The sequence below is a fragment of the Chiloscyllium plagiosum genome, unplaced genomic scaffold, assembly GCF_037043375.1.
Source record: "Chiloscyllium plagiosum isolate Xiang-an unplaced genomic scaffold, Cpla_swu_hap1 HiC_scaffold_4, whole genome shotgun sequence".
Taxonomy (NCBI): Eukaryota; Metazoa; Chordata; class Chondrichthyes; order Orectolobiformes; family Hemiscylliidae; genus Chiloscyllium; species Chiloscyllium plagiosum.
The window spans coordinates 60,539,521-60,552,863 of NW_028270142.1; the positions used below are offsets into that span (position 1 = coordinate 60,539,521).

Genomic DNA, 13,343 nt, shown 5'->3' on the forward strand with positions numbered 1-13,343 from the left:
CCCGAAGCTGGAGTTGAACCGGGTCCCTGGTACTGTGAGGCAGCAGTGGTAATCATTCAGCCACCAGGGTTAAATTTCATTTGCCACTGATCTGCCATTAGACCAATGCATTTATATCCTCCTATAACCTAGCACCTTCCTCCCCACTGTCAACTACCCAGGAGAAAGTGAGGACTGCAGATGCTGGAGATCAGAGCTTACAAATGTGTTGCTGGAAAAGTGCAGCAGGTCAGGCAGCATCAAAGGAACAGGAGAATCGACGTTTTGGGCATAAGCCCTTCTTCAGGAATAAGGAGGGTGTGCCAAGCAGGCTAAGATAAAAGGTAGGGAGGAGGGACTTGGGGGAGGGGCGTTGAGAATACGATAGGTGAAAGGAGGTTAAGGTGAGGGTGATAGGCCGGAGAGGGGGTGGGGGCGGAGAGGTCGTGAAGAAGATTGCAGGTCAAGAAGGCGGTGCTGAGTCTGAGGGTTGGGACTGAGAAAAGGTGGGGGGAGAGGAAATGAGAAAGCCGAAGAAATCTGCATTCATCCCTTGTGGTTGGAGGGTTCCTAGGTGGAAGATGAGGTGCTCTTCCTCCAGGCGTCGTGTTGCTATGGTCTGGCGATGGAGGTGGCCAAGGACCTGCATGTCCTTGGCAGAGTGGGAGGGGGAGTTGAAACTGTTCAGCCACGGGGCGGTTGGGTTGGTTGGTGTGGATGTCCCAGAGGTGTTCTCTGAAACGTTCTGCAAGTAGGCGGCCTGTCTCCCCAATGTATAGGAAGCTACATCGGGTGCAGCGGATGCAGTAAATGATGTGTGTGGAGGTGCAGGTGAATTTCTGATGGATATGGAAGGATCTCTCGGGGCCTTGGAGGGAAGTGAGGGGGGAGGTGTGGGCACAAGTTTTGCATTTCTTGCGGTTGCAGGGGAAGGTGCCAGGAGTGGAGGTTGGGTTGGTGGGGGGTGTGGATCTGACAAGGGAGCCGCGGAGGGAGTGGTCTTTCCGGAACGTTGATAGGGGTGGGGAGGGAAATATATCCTTGGTGGTGGGGTCTGTTTGGAGGTGGACGTGGTTGACGATGCTCTCCACTGTATCTCCTCCACTTCCCGCTCCTCCGCCCTTGAACCCCATCCCTCCAATCACCAGCAGGACAGAACCCCACTGGTCCTCACCTACCACCCCACCAACCTCCAGATACATCGTATCATCCTTCGTCATTTCCGCCATCTCCAAACAGACCCCACCACCAAGGATATATTTCCCTCCCCACCCCTATCAGCGTTCTGGAAAGACCACTCCCTCTGCGACTCCCTCTTCAGATCCACACCCCCCACCAACTCAACCTCCACTCCCGGCACCTTCCCCTGCAACCGCAAGAAATGCAAAACTTGCGCCCACACCTCCCCCCTCACTTCCCTCCACGGTTGCTGAAAGAAACACACACACAAAAGAACAGAATACAGAATAACTCAACCTATCCAAAAATCCAACAGATTATACCAACTTAATGATGCTGTTCCCAATACTTGCAACAATCCCCATAAAGACCTCTCGGTACAAAAGGTAAATTCAAACACAGGGTCTTACAGGAGAGAAGTCAGAGAGAGAGGATCAGCATGGACCTGTTTCTTGGGTCCAGCAGCTTCACAACTTCCTGACTGCTTTCAGTGAATAGCCTGATCAAACCAAAACCAAATCAAACCAGAGAAAAGCTGAGTTGGGAGAACTGGCCACTCCCTTTTCATCGTACACATTTCTTTAAACTTGAAAGCCTTTTTTTCCTGAGGCAGTATCTGTTAGCTATAATCAAACTGGTCCTTAAATCCTTCAAACTTACAATTTTTGGAATCTATCTTTTACGACCTCTCTCAATAAAATGCCAAGGACAGCAAAACCTTGTTAAATGAGAAGCATCATCACAAAGGGTTTAGCAGGATATGGGCCAAATGCTGGCAAATGGGTTTAGATTTATTTAGGATATTCAGTCAACATAGACAAGCTGAACTGAAGGGTCTGTTTCCGTGCTGTACTTCTCTGTGAAAGGTTTAGTCAACAACTTTACTTCAATCAAAACCACAAATTAGTCATCTGATGATTATCACGTCCCCATTTACTGGAGCTTACTGTCTATGAATTGACTGTCACAGTTCCAACATCATATCTGTGACTTCACATTGGCTGTAAAACCTTTGGAACATCTGGTGTCCTTCAGCTTCAAAACTGACAAGTGAATGCAATTCTTCCTTTGACATGGTATAATCTTTTTAATAAACTGACATTTCTATTTACTTTGATATGATTTCGGGGTTTACAAAAATAAAATTAAGAACAGGAGTAAGCCAATCATCCATTTGATCCTTCTCCACCATTTAATAAAGTCATAGCTGATTGGATTACTCCACCTACTCCTTAAAGAGCCTATCTACCCCGTCTTAAAATATTAAAGACCTCTGACTCTAAAGTGAGATGCTATATAACGGCAGACGTCAATCCTCACAGCATATCACTGGTTACAATTTGTCAACAAGAAAATGAGCTATTTATGCCGACTTGAAGATTTTGCTGGAGTGCTGCGGGTTCGAAGCAGCTGACGTGTACTCGGCCTTTTGGCTTGGAATAGGTGTAGTTCCTGAGGACCAGAGGAAGAGATTCAGCTCGAGTGCTGTCGGTTCGACGCAGCGGACGTGTGCTGGTGGGGGAGAAACCACGGGGATCGTGTTGCGAGTCGTCGGAGCTGCTGGAGACCATCGCTGGATCGTGATTGGACGTTGGAGGATCGTTTGGTTGTGCTGACCTGCTCTTCGTGGATCTTTATGCTGGCTTCGGCTTAACGCCAATTCAGGTACCAGCCAACCTCAGAGCTATGGCCTCAGCAGCCGCTCGCAGCCCTGGCCAGGGCATTCGCAACACAGGGTGGAGGAGCGCACACCGGTCGAACGGACGGTGTTTGTGAAGAAGATTTTGCTGGAGTGCTGCGGGTTTGAAGCAGCAGACGTGTATTGCCTGCAGGATTTCCCTGCGGCAGGCTATTTCGATGTGACCTTCAGGAGCGTGAAGAATTGCGAGCAGCTCCTGAAGGTCTTCAAGGAGAAGGAAGGGGAACCTCTGTTCTCCATCTTGTCGGCGGTCCCGTTGTGTGTGCTTCCTCTGCGCAGAGGAGTCGGGTTGTAACAATCCAGATGTACAACCCTCACGTCCCAGCAGCAGATGTCCTGACCTTCTTGAGAAGATACGTCCAGGTCGAGGGAGAGAGTACCGATGTGGTCGATCCTTTCGGGATCTGGACCAGCAAACGACAGGTCAGGGTAACCCTGAGGGTCGATGCCAGTGGGAACATCCTCCACCCACCCTCCAGATTTGCCATCGGAGGAAGCAGAGGTTACCTGACATACGCAGGGCAGCCGAAAGTGTGCCGAACCTGCGGGAGATCAGGCCACATGGCGGCAGATTGCCGAAACTGCAAGCAGGAAGGCCACCCAACCAAGGAATGTAAGGAGGCCAAGAACTGTAATCTGTGCGGGGAGGCGGGCCACATGTACAAGGTCTTCCCAAGACGAGGGGCCGCCACCTACGCACAGATGGCCGGAGGTGGCAACACGAGCCGTGGACCGCCTAAGACCAGCAAGGTACCACAAAACAGCACGGAAACGGTGTCTGGAGGCACCCAGAAGGAAGGGCAAGCTGTAGCGGAGCAGACGGCAGACAGCGGGGAGATGCAGCAGCCGATCCAAGCTCCTTCAAGACAGACGGAGGAAATGGAAGAGGAGGGATCAAAGGAGGCAGAGGATTGGATTACTGTCAAAAGCAGGAAGAGGAAACCTCCCAAAGCCACCCAGCGAAGGGGGAAGCGACACCTACACGACAAGGATACAAGCAGCTCTTCCGACGGTGAGGACGGGCGCAAGGAGGGTCGTCACCAGAGGAAGAGACAAAGCGCCGTGGGGAAAAAGGAGGGCAGCACCGCCCAAGCAGGAAAAGACAATCCCTCTGAGGGAATGGGTAAAGGCCTCCCCCGACCTGGAGAGAACCAAGAGGTACCCACCGGCCCACAGCTCCAGGTAACTGGGAGCAGCGGTCCTGTGACAGCCCCACTGTCAGATGGAGAACTGGACTGTGCGGACCCTGGGCCTGACCCGAAGACACCAGAGCGGGGAAATGGCTTCAGCGTGGAGCCAGACAGCTACCTCAGTCCTGGGAGGGTCCAGCAGTTTGCTGTCACCACAGGGATGCACACAGCTACCCCAGAGGGGCAAGACCAGCAGCAAATGGACAGTGTCAACCTTGTAAACTGTTAAAAATGGGGTTAAAAATTGCCAGCATCAATGTGCGTAGCATCAAATCGGCTAAGCGATGTGTTTCTACGATGGCCTTCCTGGCCAACGTTAAAGCTGACGTCCTGTTTCTGCAGGAGTGTGGGATACCGCACCTCAGCAGCTACAGGAGATGGTCGAGCTTGTGGGCCCATGGGCGTCAGTTTGGTCGGGGGGCAACGATAGCCGCACCTCCGGCCTGGGTATCCTGTTGAGAGGAGGCAACTTCACCATCCCCGAGGTTAAGGAGGTGGTGGGCGGGCGCCTCCTCGTCGCCGACGTCATGTACAGGAATGCTCCCCTGAGACTGATTAATGTGTACGCCCCAGTGGGTAAGAGGGAACGGTTAGCCGTCCTGCAGCAGCTTCCACTGTTGCTGGCTACGTCCAGGCCGGTCATTCTGGCCAGAGACTTCAACTGTATCATTGATGCAGATGGACGATCTGGCGGGGGAGACAGTAAACTGGTCGCCACGTCCAGAGCCCTGATGGACACGGTAAAAGATGCCAAGCTGCACGACGTCTTCAGCACCACTGCAGACGGAGCGCAGCGTAGATACACCTGGTCACGGGCAGACGGGTCTATCCGCTCAAGGATAGATTACCTGTTTGTGTCCCGAACGTTCTCGGTCAGATCCACCGACGTCAAGCCGGTGTTCTTCTCTGACCACTGCCTCCTGCTGGCCGACTGTCACCTACAGGACGAGCAGTGGGCTGGTAAGGGAACGTGGAAGCTGAACACAAAGCTGTTGACCCCGGGAAACATTGAGGAGCTCAAGAGGGACTACGCAGGTTGGAGAACCGTGAAGCCCCTCTTTGAGTCCCCAGCGGACTGGTGGGAAACAGTAAAAGGGAACATCAAGAGGTTCTTCATCCTCAAAGGTGTTCAGGAGACGAGAGAGAGAGGCGGGGAAAACTGTCCCAGCTCCAGGAAAGTATGCAGAACCTGCTCCTGCTGCAGACCTTGGGAGTGTATGTCACGGAGGACCTCAAGGAGGTGAAGGGCCAGCAAGCCTCGCTCTTTGCTTCGGAGGCCTCCAAAATAATCTTCCGGTCCAGGGTCCGCTCGGTGGAGCAGGACGAGACGTGCTCACGTTTCTTCTTCCAGAAGGTGCACAAAGAGAGCTCCGTGCTCAGCAGCCTGAAGGAAGAAGATGGCTTGAGAACGTCATCTCAGGCTGACGTCATGAGGATCAGTAAATCCTTCTATGCCAGTCTGTATGACGCGAAGCCGACCGACAGCACGGCCTCCCAGTCATTCCTGTCCTCTATCACGGAGGTCTTAGACGACAGAACACGGGAGAGGCTGGACCAGCCGCTATCTCTGGACGAGCTGACCAAGGCCCTCGAGTCCTTCGAAAAGAATAAAACTCCCGGAAGCGACGGCTTACCGGTCGAGCTCTATTCCGCTCTGTGGGACTTGATTGGCCAGGACCTGCTGGAGGTGTATGTCAGTATGCTTTGGGCAGGTACCATGAGTGAATCCATGAGGAAAGGCATCATCACCCTCATCTACAAGCGGAAGGGGAAGACGGAGGAACTCAAAAATTGGAGACCAATCTCACTGTTGAATGCGGATTACAAAATTCTGTCAAAGGTAATCGCCAACCGGGTCAGGTTTGCTCTAGGGTCGGTGATTCACCCTGACCAAACCTGTGCTGTGCTGGGCAGGAAGATCACTGAGAGTCTCGCGCTCCTCAGGGATACGATCGCCTACGTGCAGGACAGAGGGTTGGACACCTGTCTGATCAGCCTGGACCAGGAGAAAGCCTTTGACAGGATATCACACAGGTATATGAGAGATGTTCTCTCCAAAATGGGCTTTGGGGAGGGAATCTGCAATTGGATCAAACTGCTCTACACCAACATTGTCAGTGCAGCCTCAATCAATGGGTGGGAATCAGATAGCTTCCCAGTCAGATCTGGAGTCAGGCAGGGCTGCCCTCTCTCTCCTGCCTTGTTTGTGTGCTGCATAGAGCCATTTGCCGAGTCCATCAGGAAGGATGCGAGCCTGAGAGGGGTGACTATTCCTGGCAGCGGGAGCCTGCAGGTTAAGGCCTCCCTGTACATGGATGACATCGCCGTTTTCTGCTCGGATCCGCTGTCCGTGCGCAGACTCATGTGCATATGTGACCAGTTCGAACGGGCCTCGGGGGCCAAGGTAAACTGAGGCAAGTGCGAGGCCATGCTCTTTGGGAACTGGGCCGACCAATCCTCGATCCCCTTCACCGCCAGGACTGACCACCTGAGGGTGCTGGGTATTTGGTTCGGAGGAGCTGGGGCATGCGCCAAGTCTTGGGAGGAGCGTATCAGCAAAGTGAGGCAGAAACTGGGCAGATGGACTCTACGGTCGCTCTCCATCACGGGAAAAAACCTGGTCATCAGGTGTGAGGCACTGTCATTGCTATTATACGTGGCACAGATCTGGCCTATTCCCAGAACCTGTGCCGCTGCAGTCACCCGGGCCATCTTCCAGTTCATATGGAGGTCCAAGATGGACCGGGTCCGAAGGGACTCGCTGTACAAAGATCTGGGCAACGGGGGAAAAAATACATCCAATGCCACCCTCACTCTGATGGCCACCTTTGTGTGTGGCTGCATCAAGCTGTGCGTGGATCCCCCGGTACGCAAACACCAAGTGTCACTACGTACTGAGGTTCTACCTGTCCCCGGTGTTGTGAAGGATGGGCCTGGCCTCGCTGCCGCGGAACGCTCCGAGTAGTTGGACCGTTCCATATCACCTGTCCTTCGTGGAGAAGTTTATAAAGAAAAACACCTTTGACCACAAGTCCATCAGGAAGTGGTCAGCACGTAGTGTCCTTGAGACCCTTCGGGAAAAGGAGAGGGCGGATCCTATCGAGTGGTTCCCTGAGCAGACTGTCAAAGCCATTTGGCAGAATGCCTCATCGCCAGAACTTTCCAACAAGCACCAAGACATGGCTTGGCTGGTGGTGAGAAGGGCTCTGCCTGTGAGATCCTTTATGCACGTCCGGACTCTCAGCCGCACCGCACGCTGCCCTCGAAGCGGCTGCGGGGGGGACGGGACTGTCACACACCTCCTTCTGGAACATGCCTATGCAGAGGAAGTCTGGAGAGGAATGCAGTGGTGTTTGTCGAGGTTCGTCCCGAGCAGCGCCATGACGCGGGACTCCGTGCTCTATGGCCTGTTCCCCGGGACGCACACCGAGACGAACATCAACTGTGCCTGGAGGATCATCAACTCGGTGAAGGACGCTCTCTGGGTGGTCCGAAACCTGCTGATCTTCCAGCTGAAGGAGTTGACCCCGACTGAGTGCTGCAGACTGGCACATTCCAAGGTTCAGGACTATGTGTTGAGGGACGCGCTGAAGCTTAGGGCAGCTGCCGCCAAGGCACGGTGGGGAAAGACCACTGTGTAAAGTCTGCCTGCCTAACGAAGAACAGGGGGCCCATGCAGTCATTTGGGCTCTGCTGACACCTCAGCTAATTATATGGGCATATGATTAAAAAAATGTACAGACCTGTATAAAAATGATAAATTCTGATCTCTGTAGGTACATGTTTACATATGTATGGCATGACCAACTGTACAGACCATCAAATTATTTTATGAATAAAGTAAATTTTTGAAATAAAAAAAATTATACCTGCTTGTTTCTTCCTAATAGCCAGCCTTATGTGCCACCCCCAGCACCACGTGCTTTCATTTTCCACAATACGTTTTGACGTGGGACTCCATAAATATCTTCTAGAAATCTAAGCCCACCACCAGTTCCCTTTCATCCATAACGCGTTACTTTAAACAACTCAAACTCGATCTCTTTTCACAAGGCCATCGAAAAGAACAGTGCTGCTGTTATTTTTTTTGCTTGGTATTGGTGGTCTCTTCAAGCGGGAAGTTTGATAGGGGTCTTTTCTCAATATTAGAGTCAAAATTCACAACACGCCGCGTTATATAGTCCAACAGGTTTATTTGAAACCGTAAGGTGCCGAAGGAAGGAGCTGGGGCTCCGAAAGCTTGTGATTTCAAATAAACCTGTTGGACTATAACCCAGTGTCATGTGAATTTTAACTTTATCCAACATGAGTACTTTCACCTCCATATCTCAACTATCGGGGGTTGTCTCTATAATTAGGAGTTAACCTGAAACAAGGAATGACCTGTTTGTGTTTGCTTTTTAAAACGAGTTTCTTCCCCTCGGGGAAGCAAACGGCTGTTGTTTTGGAATACAATTGCAAAAGGTTGGAACTGGCCTCTGGAAAAGCTCAGGTATTTACACAGGTAAATTCCTTAACTAACTTCATCCTCCGAACCAGAAATCTCCGCCTCTGCTACCGCCCAAAAACTCCCTGGAGGCTGAGAAGGAGAGGATTGTAGCATCTCGGTATAAACAGGCGCGTGCCTTTAGTCGTTGGTGAGATTATCCTTGGGTTGAATGCTAGAATGCAATTCACCATCGCCCAGACTGAGAAGGGGAACGACTCTTTGGGAGTATGCTATATGGTAAATGGCTTGTCACTTTTCAAAACACCGTGGTCTTTTCCAGTTTTATTTCTTTCTGAAACGTTGAATCATTAAAAGTGCCTTTTTGTGTTTCCTTTGCCAGATTTACGACATTTACCTGGAGGGATTTCTCTTTTGTAAACTAAGGTACAGCCAGCTCCATAGATGGAATGAAAAGGTAAGTGATTGTGTGCCTCTGAAGTGAGGTGTGAGTTAACCTGTCCCAACCTATATTCAGACCAATTATGTTTTTTTTTCTTCCTGAATTGAACTTGAGGTTCTTTAATTAGTCTTCAATGACTAAGTAGTTGCACCTACTTGTAAACACTATTGATGACCCATTTCATCGTAGAGCTGCCCTGAGATCTTGCAACTTTAAAGGGCTTTCAAAATATTTCACAGATTAAAATCTTCAGAAAAGGTGCATTATTGTCATGTTTCTACATGCTTAAGAACGTGCCTGCCCTTTCATTGTTCTTGGTCTTAATATTTGTATGAAGATCTTTATCTATGGAACTAGAAAACAAATAACTCTTTGCTTCAGTCTTGGCTCCTCGAGAACAGAAGAAATAAAGGTAGGACATATGGCCCCTTGAGTTTGTTTCTGCCATTCTATTTGAGTATTTTCACGATACTGACTTATAATGCAACAAAAATCAAAATAGTAATTCATTAAAACAAATAGGCTTTCTTTCTTCAATAACCTCCCAATTAGAAACATTGGTCAGTTAGCTGGATGGCTAGTTTGTGATGCAGAATAATCCCAGGCTGTTGGCTACAATTTTCACACTGGTTGAGGTTACCATGAAGGACCCTCCTTTTCAATCTCTCTCCTTACCTGAAGCATAGTAACCCCCAGTTGAAACCACCACCACCAGTTCTCACTAATGAGAGAGCAGCCCTATCTCTAATAAGAGCATGGTGACCTTAGTAGGGAACAGCAAAATAATATTTTTTTACAATGACAAATGCACAAAAGATCACATTTGCTCTGTTATCTAATATTAGTGCCCTCTAGGAGGCATACAAATGAACACCTTTTTGTAAAGGTCCTCTGCCCTTTTGAGCCATAAAATGAATTGTATAATCAAACTATCTTCATATAACCATTTTTATTATATGAAATAATATCTAGAAAGCAACAATCTGTTGGTCCAGTGATGGAGACATCAGTCTACCTATTTTGTGCTTATTAGTTGGGAATCATGATGTTTCAACCTTCAGTTTTCTTTATCTCAGATCAGCATCAGTCCCTCTTTTTAAAAAAAACACTGTCCCTCCAAATTCAAATATCAGCTTGTAACATCATAGCAATGTATGTGATAATTGGTATATTTGCAAAAAAACAAAAGAGCTAACTTTAATCAAATTGGAAATGCTACTGACGCTAAAGGGCCTTGAAAACATTTTACAGTTTAAAAATATTCAGAAGTTTCTCTACATCAAAATGGAAATACAGTATACAGAAATAGTCAGGAATTCACTTTCACTTCCAGCCCATTCTGTTAAGTCAGTACTCACTAGGATACCAGATGTAACGTTTTGTTTTTCTTGTATTTTTGTGACACCCATCTCTTATTGCGGTTATTGGCCAAACTGCATTGTTTATCTATCAGATTACTTGTTTCACTTGTCTTGTAATGAAATATCTTAACTGAGTTGGAGTTCAATTTTAAATGTCATATTGCTGTTCCCCTTTGAAAACATGATTGAAGTCACCAGTAGCTTACCAGAACTTCTAGAGAATCAAGGGTGGAGGTGAATGAAGTGGCCATCGCTGATGAGAAGGTGCTGGAGAAACGGAAAGGTTTGAAGGTGGATAAATCACCTAGACCATATGGACTACATCTCAGAGTTCTGAACAGGGTAGTTTAAGATTTATAGAGGCATTGGTTGTGATATTTCAGGAATCACTGGAGTCAAGGAGATTTCCAAAGAACTGGAAAAATGGCTAATATAATATCCCTCTTTAAGACGGGAGGGAGGCCAAAGACCAGAAATTATAGGCCGGTTAGCCTGACCATGGCCATTGTTTTTTTAAAAAAAATTTAGAGTCCATTATTAAGGATGAGATTACAGAGTACTCGGTACATGGTAAAATAGAGTTGAGTTAGCATGGTTTTGTCATACCTGACAAATCTGTTAGAGTTCTTTTGGAGTAGGTAACAAGCAATTAAACAAAGGAGAGCCATCTCCTTTGGATGTCATCTATTTGGATTTCCAGAAGGCCTATGATGAGATGCCACACAGGACACTCTCTCTTAAATAAGACAAGAGGCAATGTACTCACATGAATAGAGCAGAGAGTGGAGATAAAGGAGTATTTTTCAGGATGGCATCTGGTGAGTTCTGCAGGGATCAGTAATGGTATCACAACTATTCGTGCTTTACATTAACAATCTGGATTAAGGAACTGATGGCATTGTTGCTAACTTTGCAGGTGTCAGAAATATAAATGGAGGGACAAGTCATATTAAGAAAGCAGGAAGACTTGGACAGGCTAGAAGACTGGGCAAAGAAGTGGTAGATGGAATATAACAGGAAAGAGCGAGGTTGTATATTTTGGTCGGAAGGATAGAGGTGTAGATTATTTTTTATTGGGAAAGGCTTCAGAAATCTGAAGTACAAAAGGACTCTAGTCTGAATTCAGGATTCTCTTAAGGTTAACATGCAGATTTAGTGGCAGTTAGGAATCCAAATGCCATGTTCGCATCCATTTCAAGAGTTAAAATACAAGAGCGAGGATTTATTTCTGAGGCTGCATAAACCTCTGGGACTACTTCGGAATATTGAGAGTAGTTTTACACCCTGTACCTAATAAAGGATGTGCTGGCCTTATAGGGAGTCCTGAAGACGTTCACAAGAATGATTCTGGGAATCCTGATCTTATGAGGAGTGGTTGAGGACTCTGGTCTGTAATCAATGGAGTATAGAAGGATGTGTGGAGATCTCATTGAAACTTACAAACTATTGAAAGGCCTGGATAGAGTGGACATTAAGATAATGTTTACACTCCTGGAAGAGATTAGGACTGAGGGCAAAGCCTCAGTGAAGGGACAATCCTTTAGAACTGAGCCAGAGGGTGGTTAATCTGTGGAACTCATTACTATAGTGGGCTGTGGATGAGAGGCCAGGTCATTTTAGTGTATTCAAGACAGAGATAGGTTCTTGATGAGCAAGGGGTGGGGGTGGGGGGTCAAAGGCTCTGGGGAGAAGGTGGGAGAATAGGATTGAAAAACATGTGAGCCATGATTCAATGGAAGAGCATATTTGGGCTGAATGGCTTAATTCTGCTCCTATATCTTATGGTCTTGAGATCTAAAACTACAGTGTAAGTGTACCATCATGAAGAGAATATTGCTTTTTGCACAATGTTATATTTTCAGTTAGATCTATCACTTATTCAATCAAATAATGAAATAATTATAATGTCCCTCATCTGGATATTCATATCAGATAAAATTTTAAGCAAAACCACAACAACAGCCCTAATATCAGGGGGGAGAAATACTCATGATCATAGCTGATTAGATCTTGACCCAACTCCACTTTACTGCAAGTTACCAATCACCCTCAACATCTGTTTGGCTTCAGACCTTTCTGTCTAACTGCAAATGTATTCAATGATCCAGACTCCACAAATCCCTAGTGCCAAAATTTCCAATAACTCAGAAAGGAGAAAGTGAGGTCTGCAGATGCTGGAGATCAAAGTTGAAACTTTATTGCTGGAACAGCACAGCAGGTCAGGCAGCATCCAGGGAACAGGAGATTCGACGTTTCGGGCACAGGCCCTTCTTCAGGCCCTTTTTCGGGCACAGGCCCTATTTCCTGAAGAAGGGCCTGTGCCCGAAACGTCGAATCTCCTGTTCCCTGGATGCTGCCTGACCTGCTGTGCTGTTCCAGCAATAAAGTTTCAACAATAACTCAGAAACCCACAGAAGAAATACCTCCTCCCTCTTCAATATGATACTGTGTCCACTTGTACTAGATTATCCCCCAAAACGAGGAAACATTCAGTATTTACCTTGCCAAATCTGTTCAAGATTTTGTTTCAATGCTTTATTGTGGGAAGGTTACATTGTTAGAGCTTCGATCTACCGAAGTAGTAGGCATCATTTGAAGACTAATTATCCCTGTGTTCTGATGGAGGGTCACTGGACTCCAAGTTTTCTGTTTTTCTTTCGACCGATGTTGCCAGACCTGCTAAGTTTCTCCAGCACTTTGGATGCTGGAAATCTGAAGCAAAACCACAATTTTTTGGTTTTATAGTAATTGTCTCCATGATCTAATATTTATCTACCATGCAGCACCACTAAATTTCATTAGCTGGTTATTCATGTCATTATTGTTTACCATGCCCAAATTGACTGTTATGTTTTAACAGTGACGGCTTCAAAAGGTGTTTAGAATCATGGGAGAATGCACACACATGTATGTGGAGTGGTCACTTTTGTGATAGCATTTTTATCTAGTTGATTACAATAGAAGATTAAAGTTATCACCTTTCACAATTTTTTTGCAAAATTTCCTGACTGTCAGAAATATTTCAAACAAGCAGATGTTTGAATTT

General features: G+C 47.4%; 1 protein-coding gene across 3 annotated transcripts in view; it reads left to right on the plus strand.

Annotated features, from left to right (window-relative positions):
* Window positions 1-8,157: 8,157 nt before the first annotated feature.
* Window positions 8,158-13,343, plus strand: part of LOC122549487 (sorting nexin-31-like) — a 128,110-nt gene continuing 122,924 nt past the window's right edge. The window contains exons 1-2 of one of the 3 annotated variants that reach the window (XM_087986285.1): window positions 8,158-8,773; window positions 8,877-8,951. In XM_087986285.1, the coding sequence (XP_087842411.1) occupies window positions 8,714-8,773; window positions 8,877-8,951 (135 nt within the window). In that variant the 5' untranslated portion in view covers window positions 8,158-8,713. The remainder of the gene's footprint in view (window positions 8,774-8,876; window positions 8,952-13,343) is intronic. The other 2 variants (XM_087986284.1, XM_087986286.1) reach the window with 2 other exon arrangements.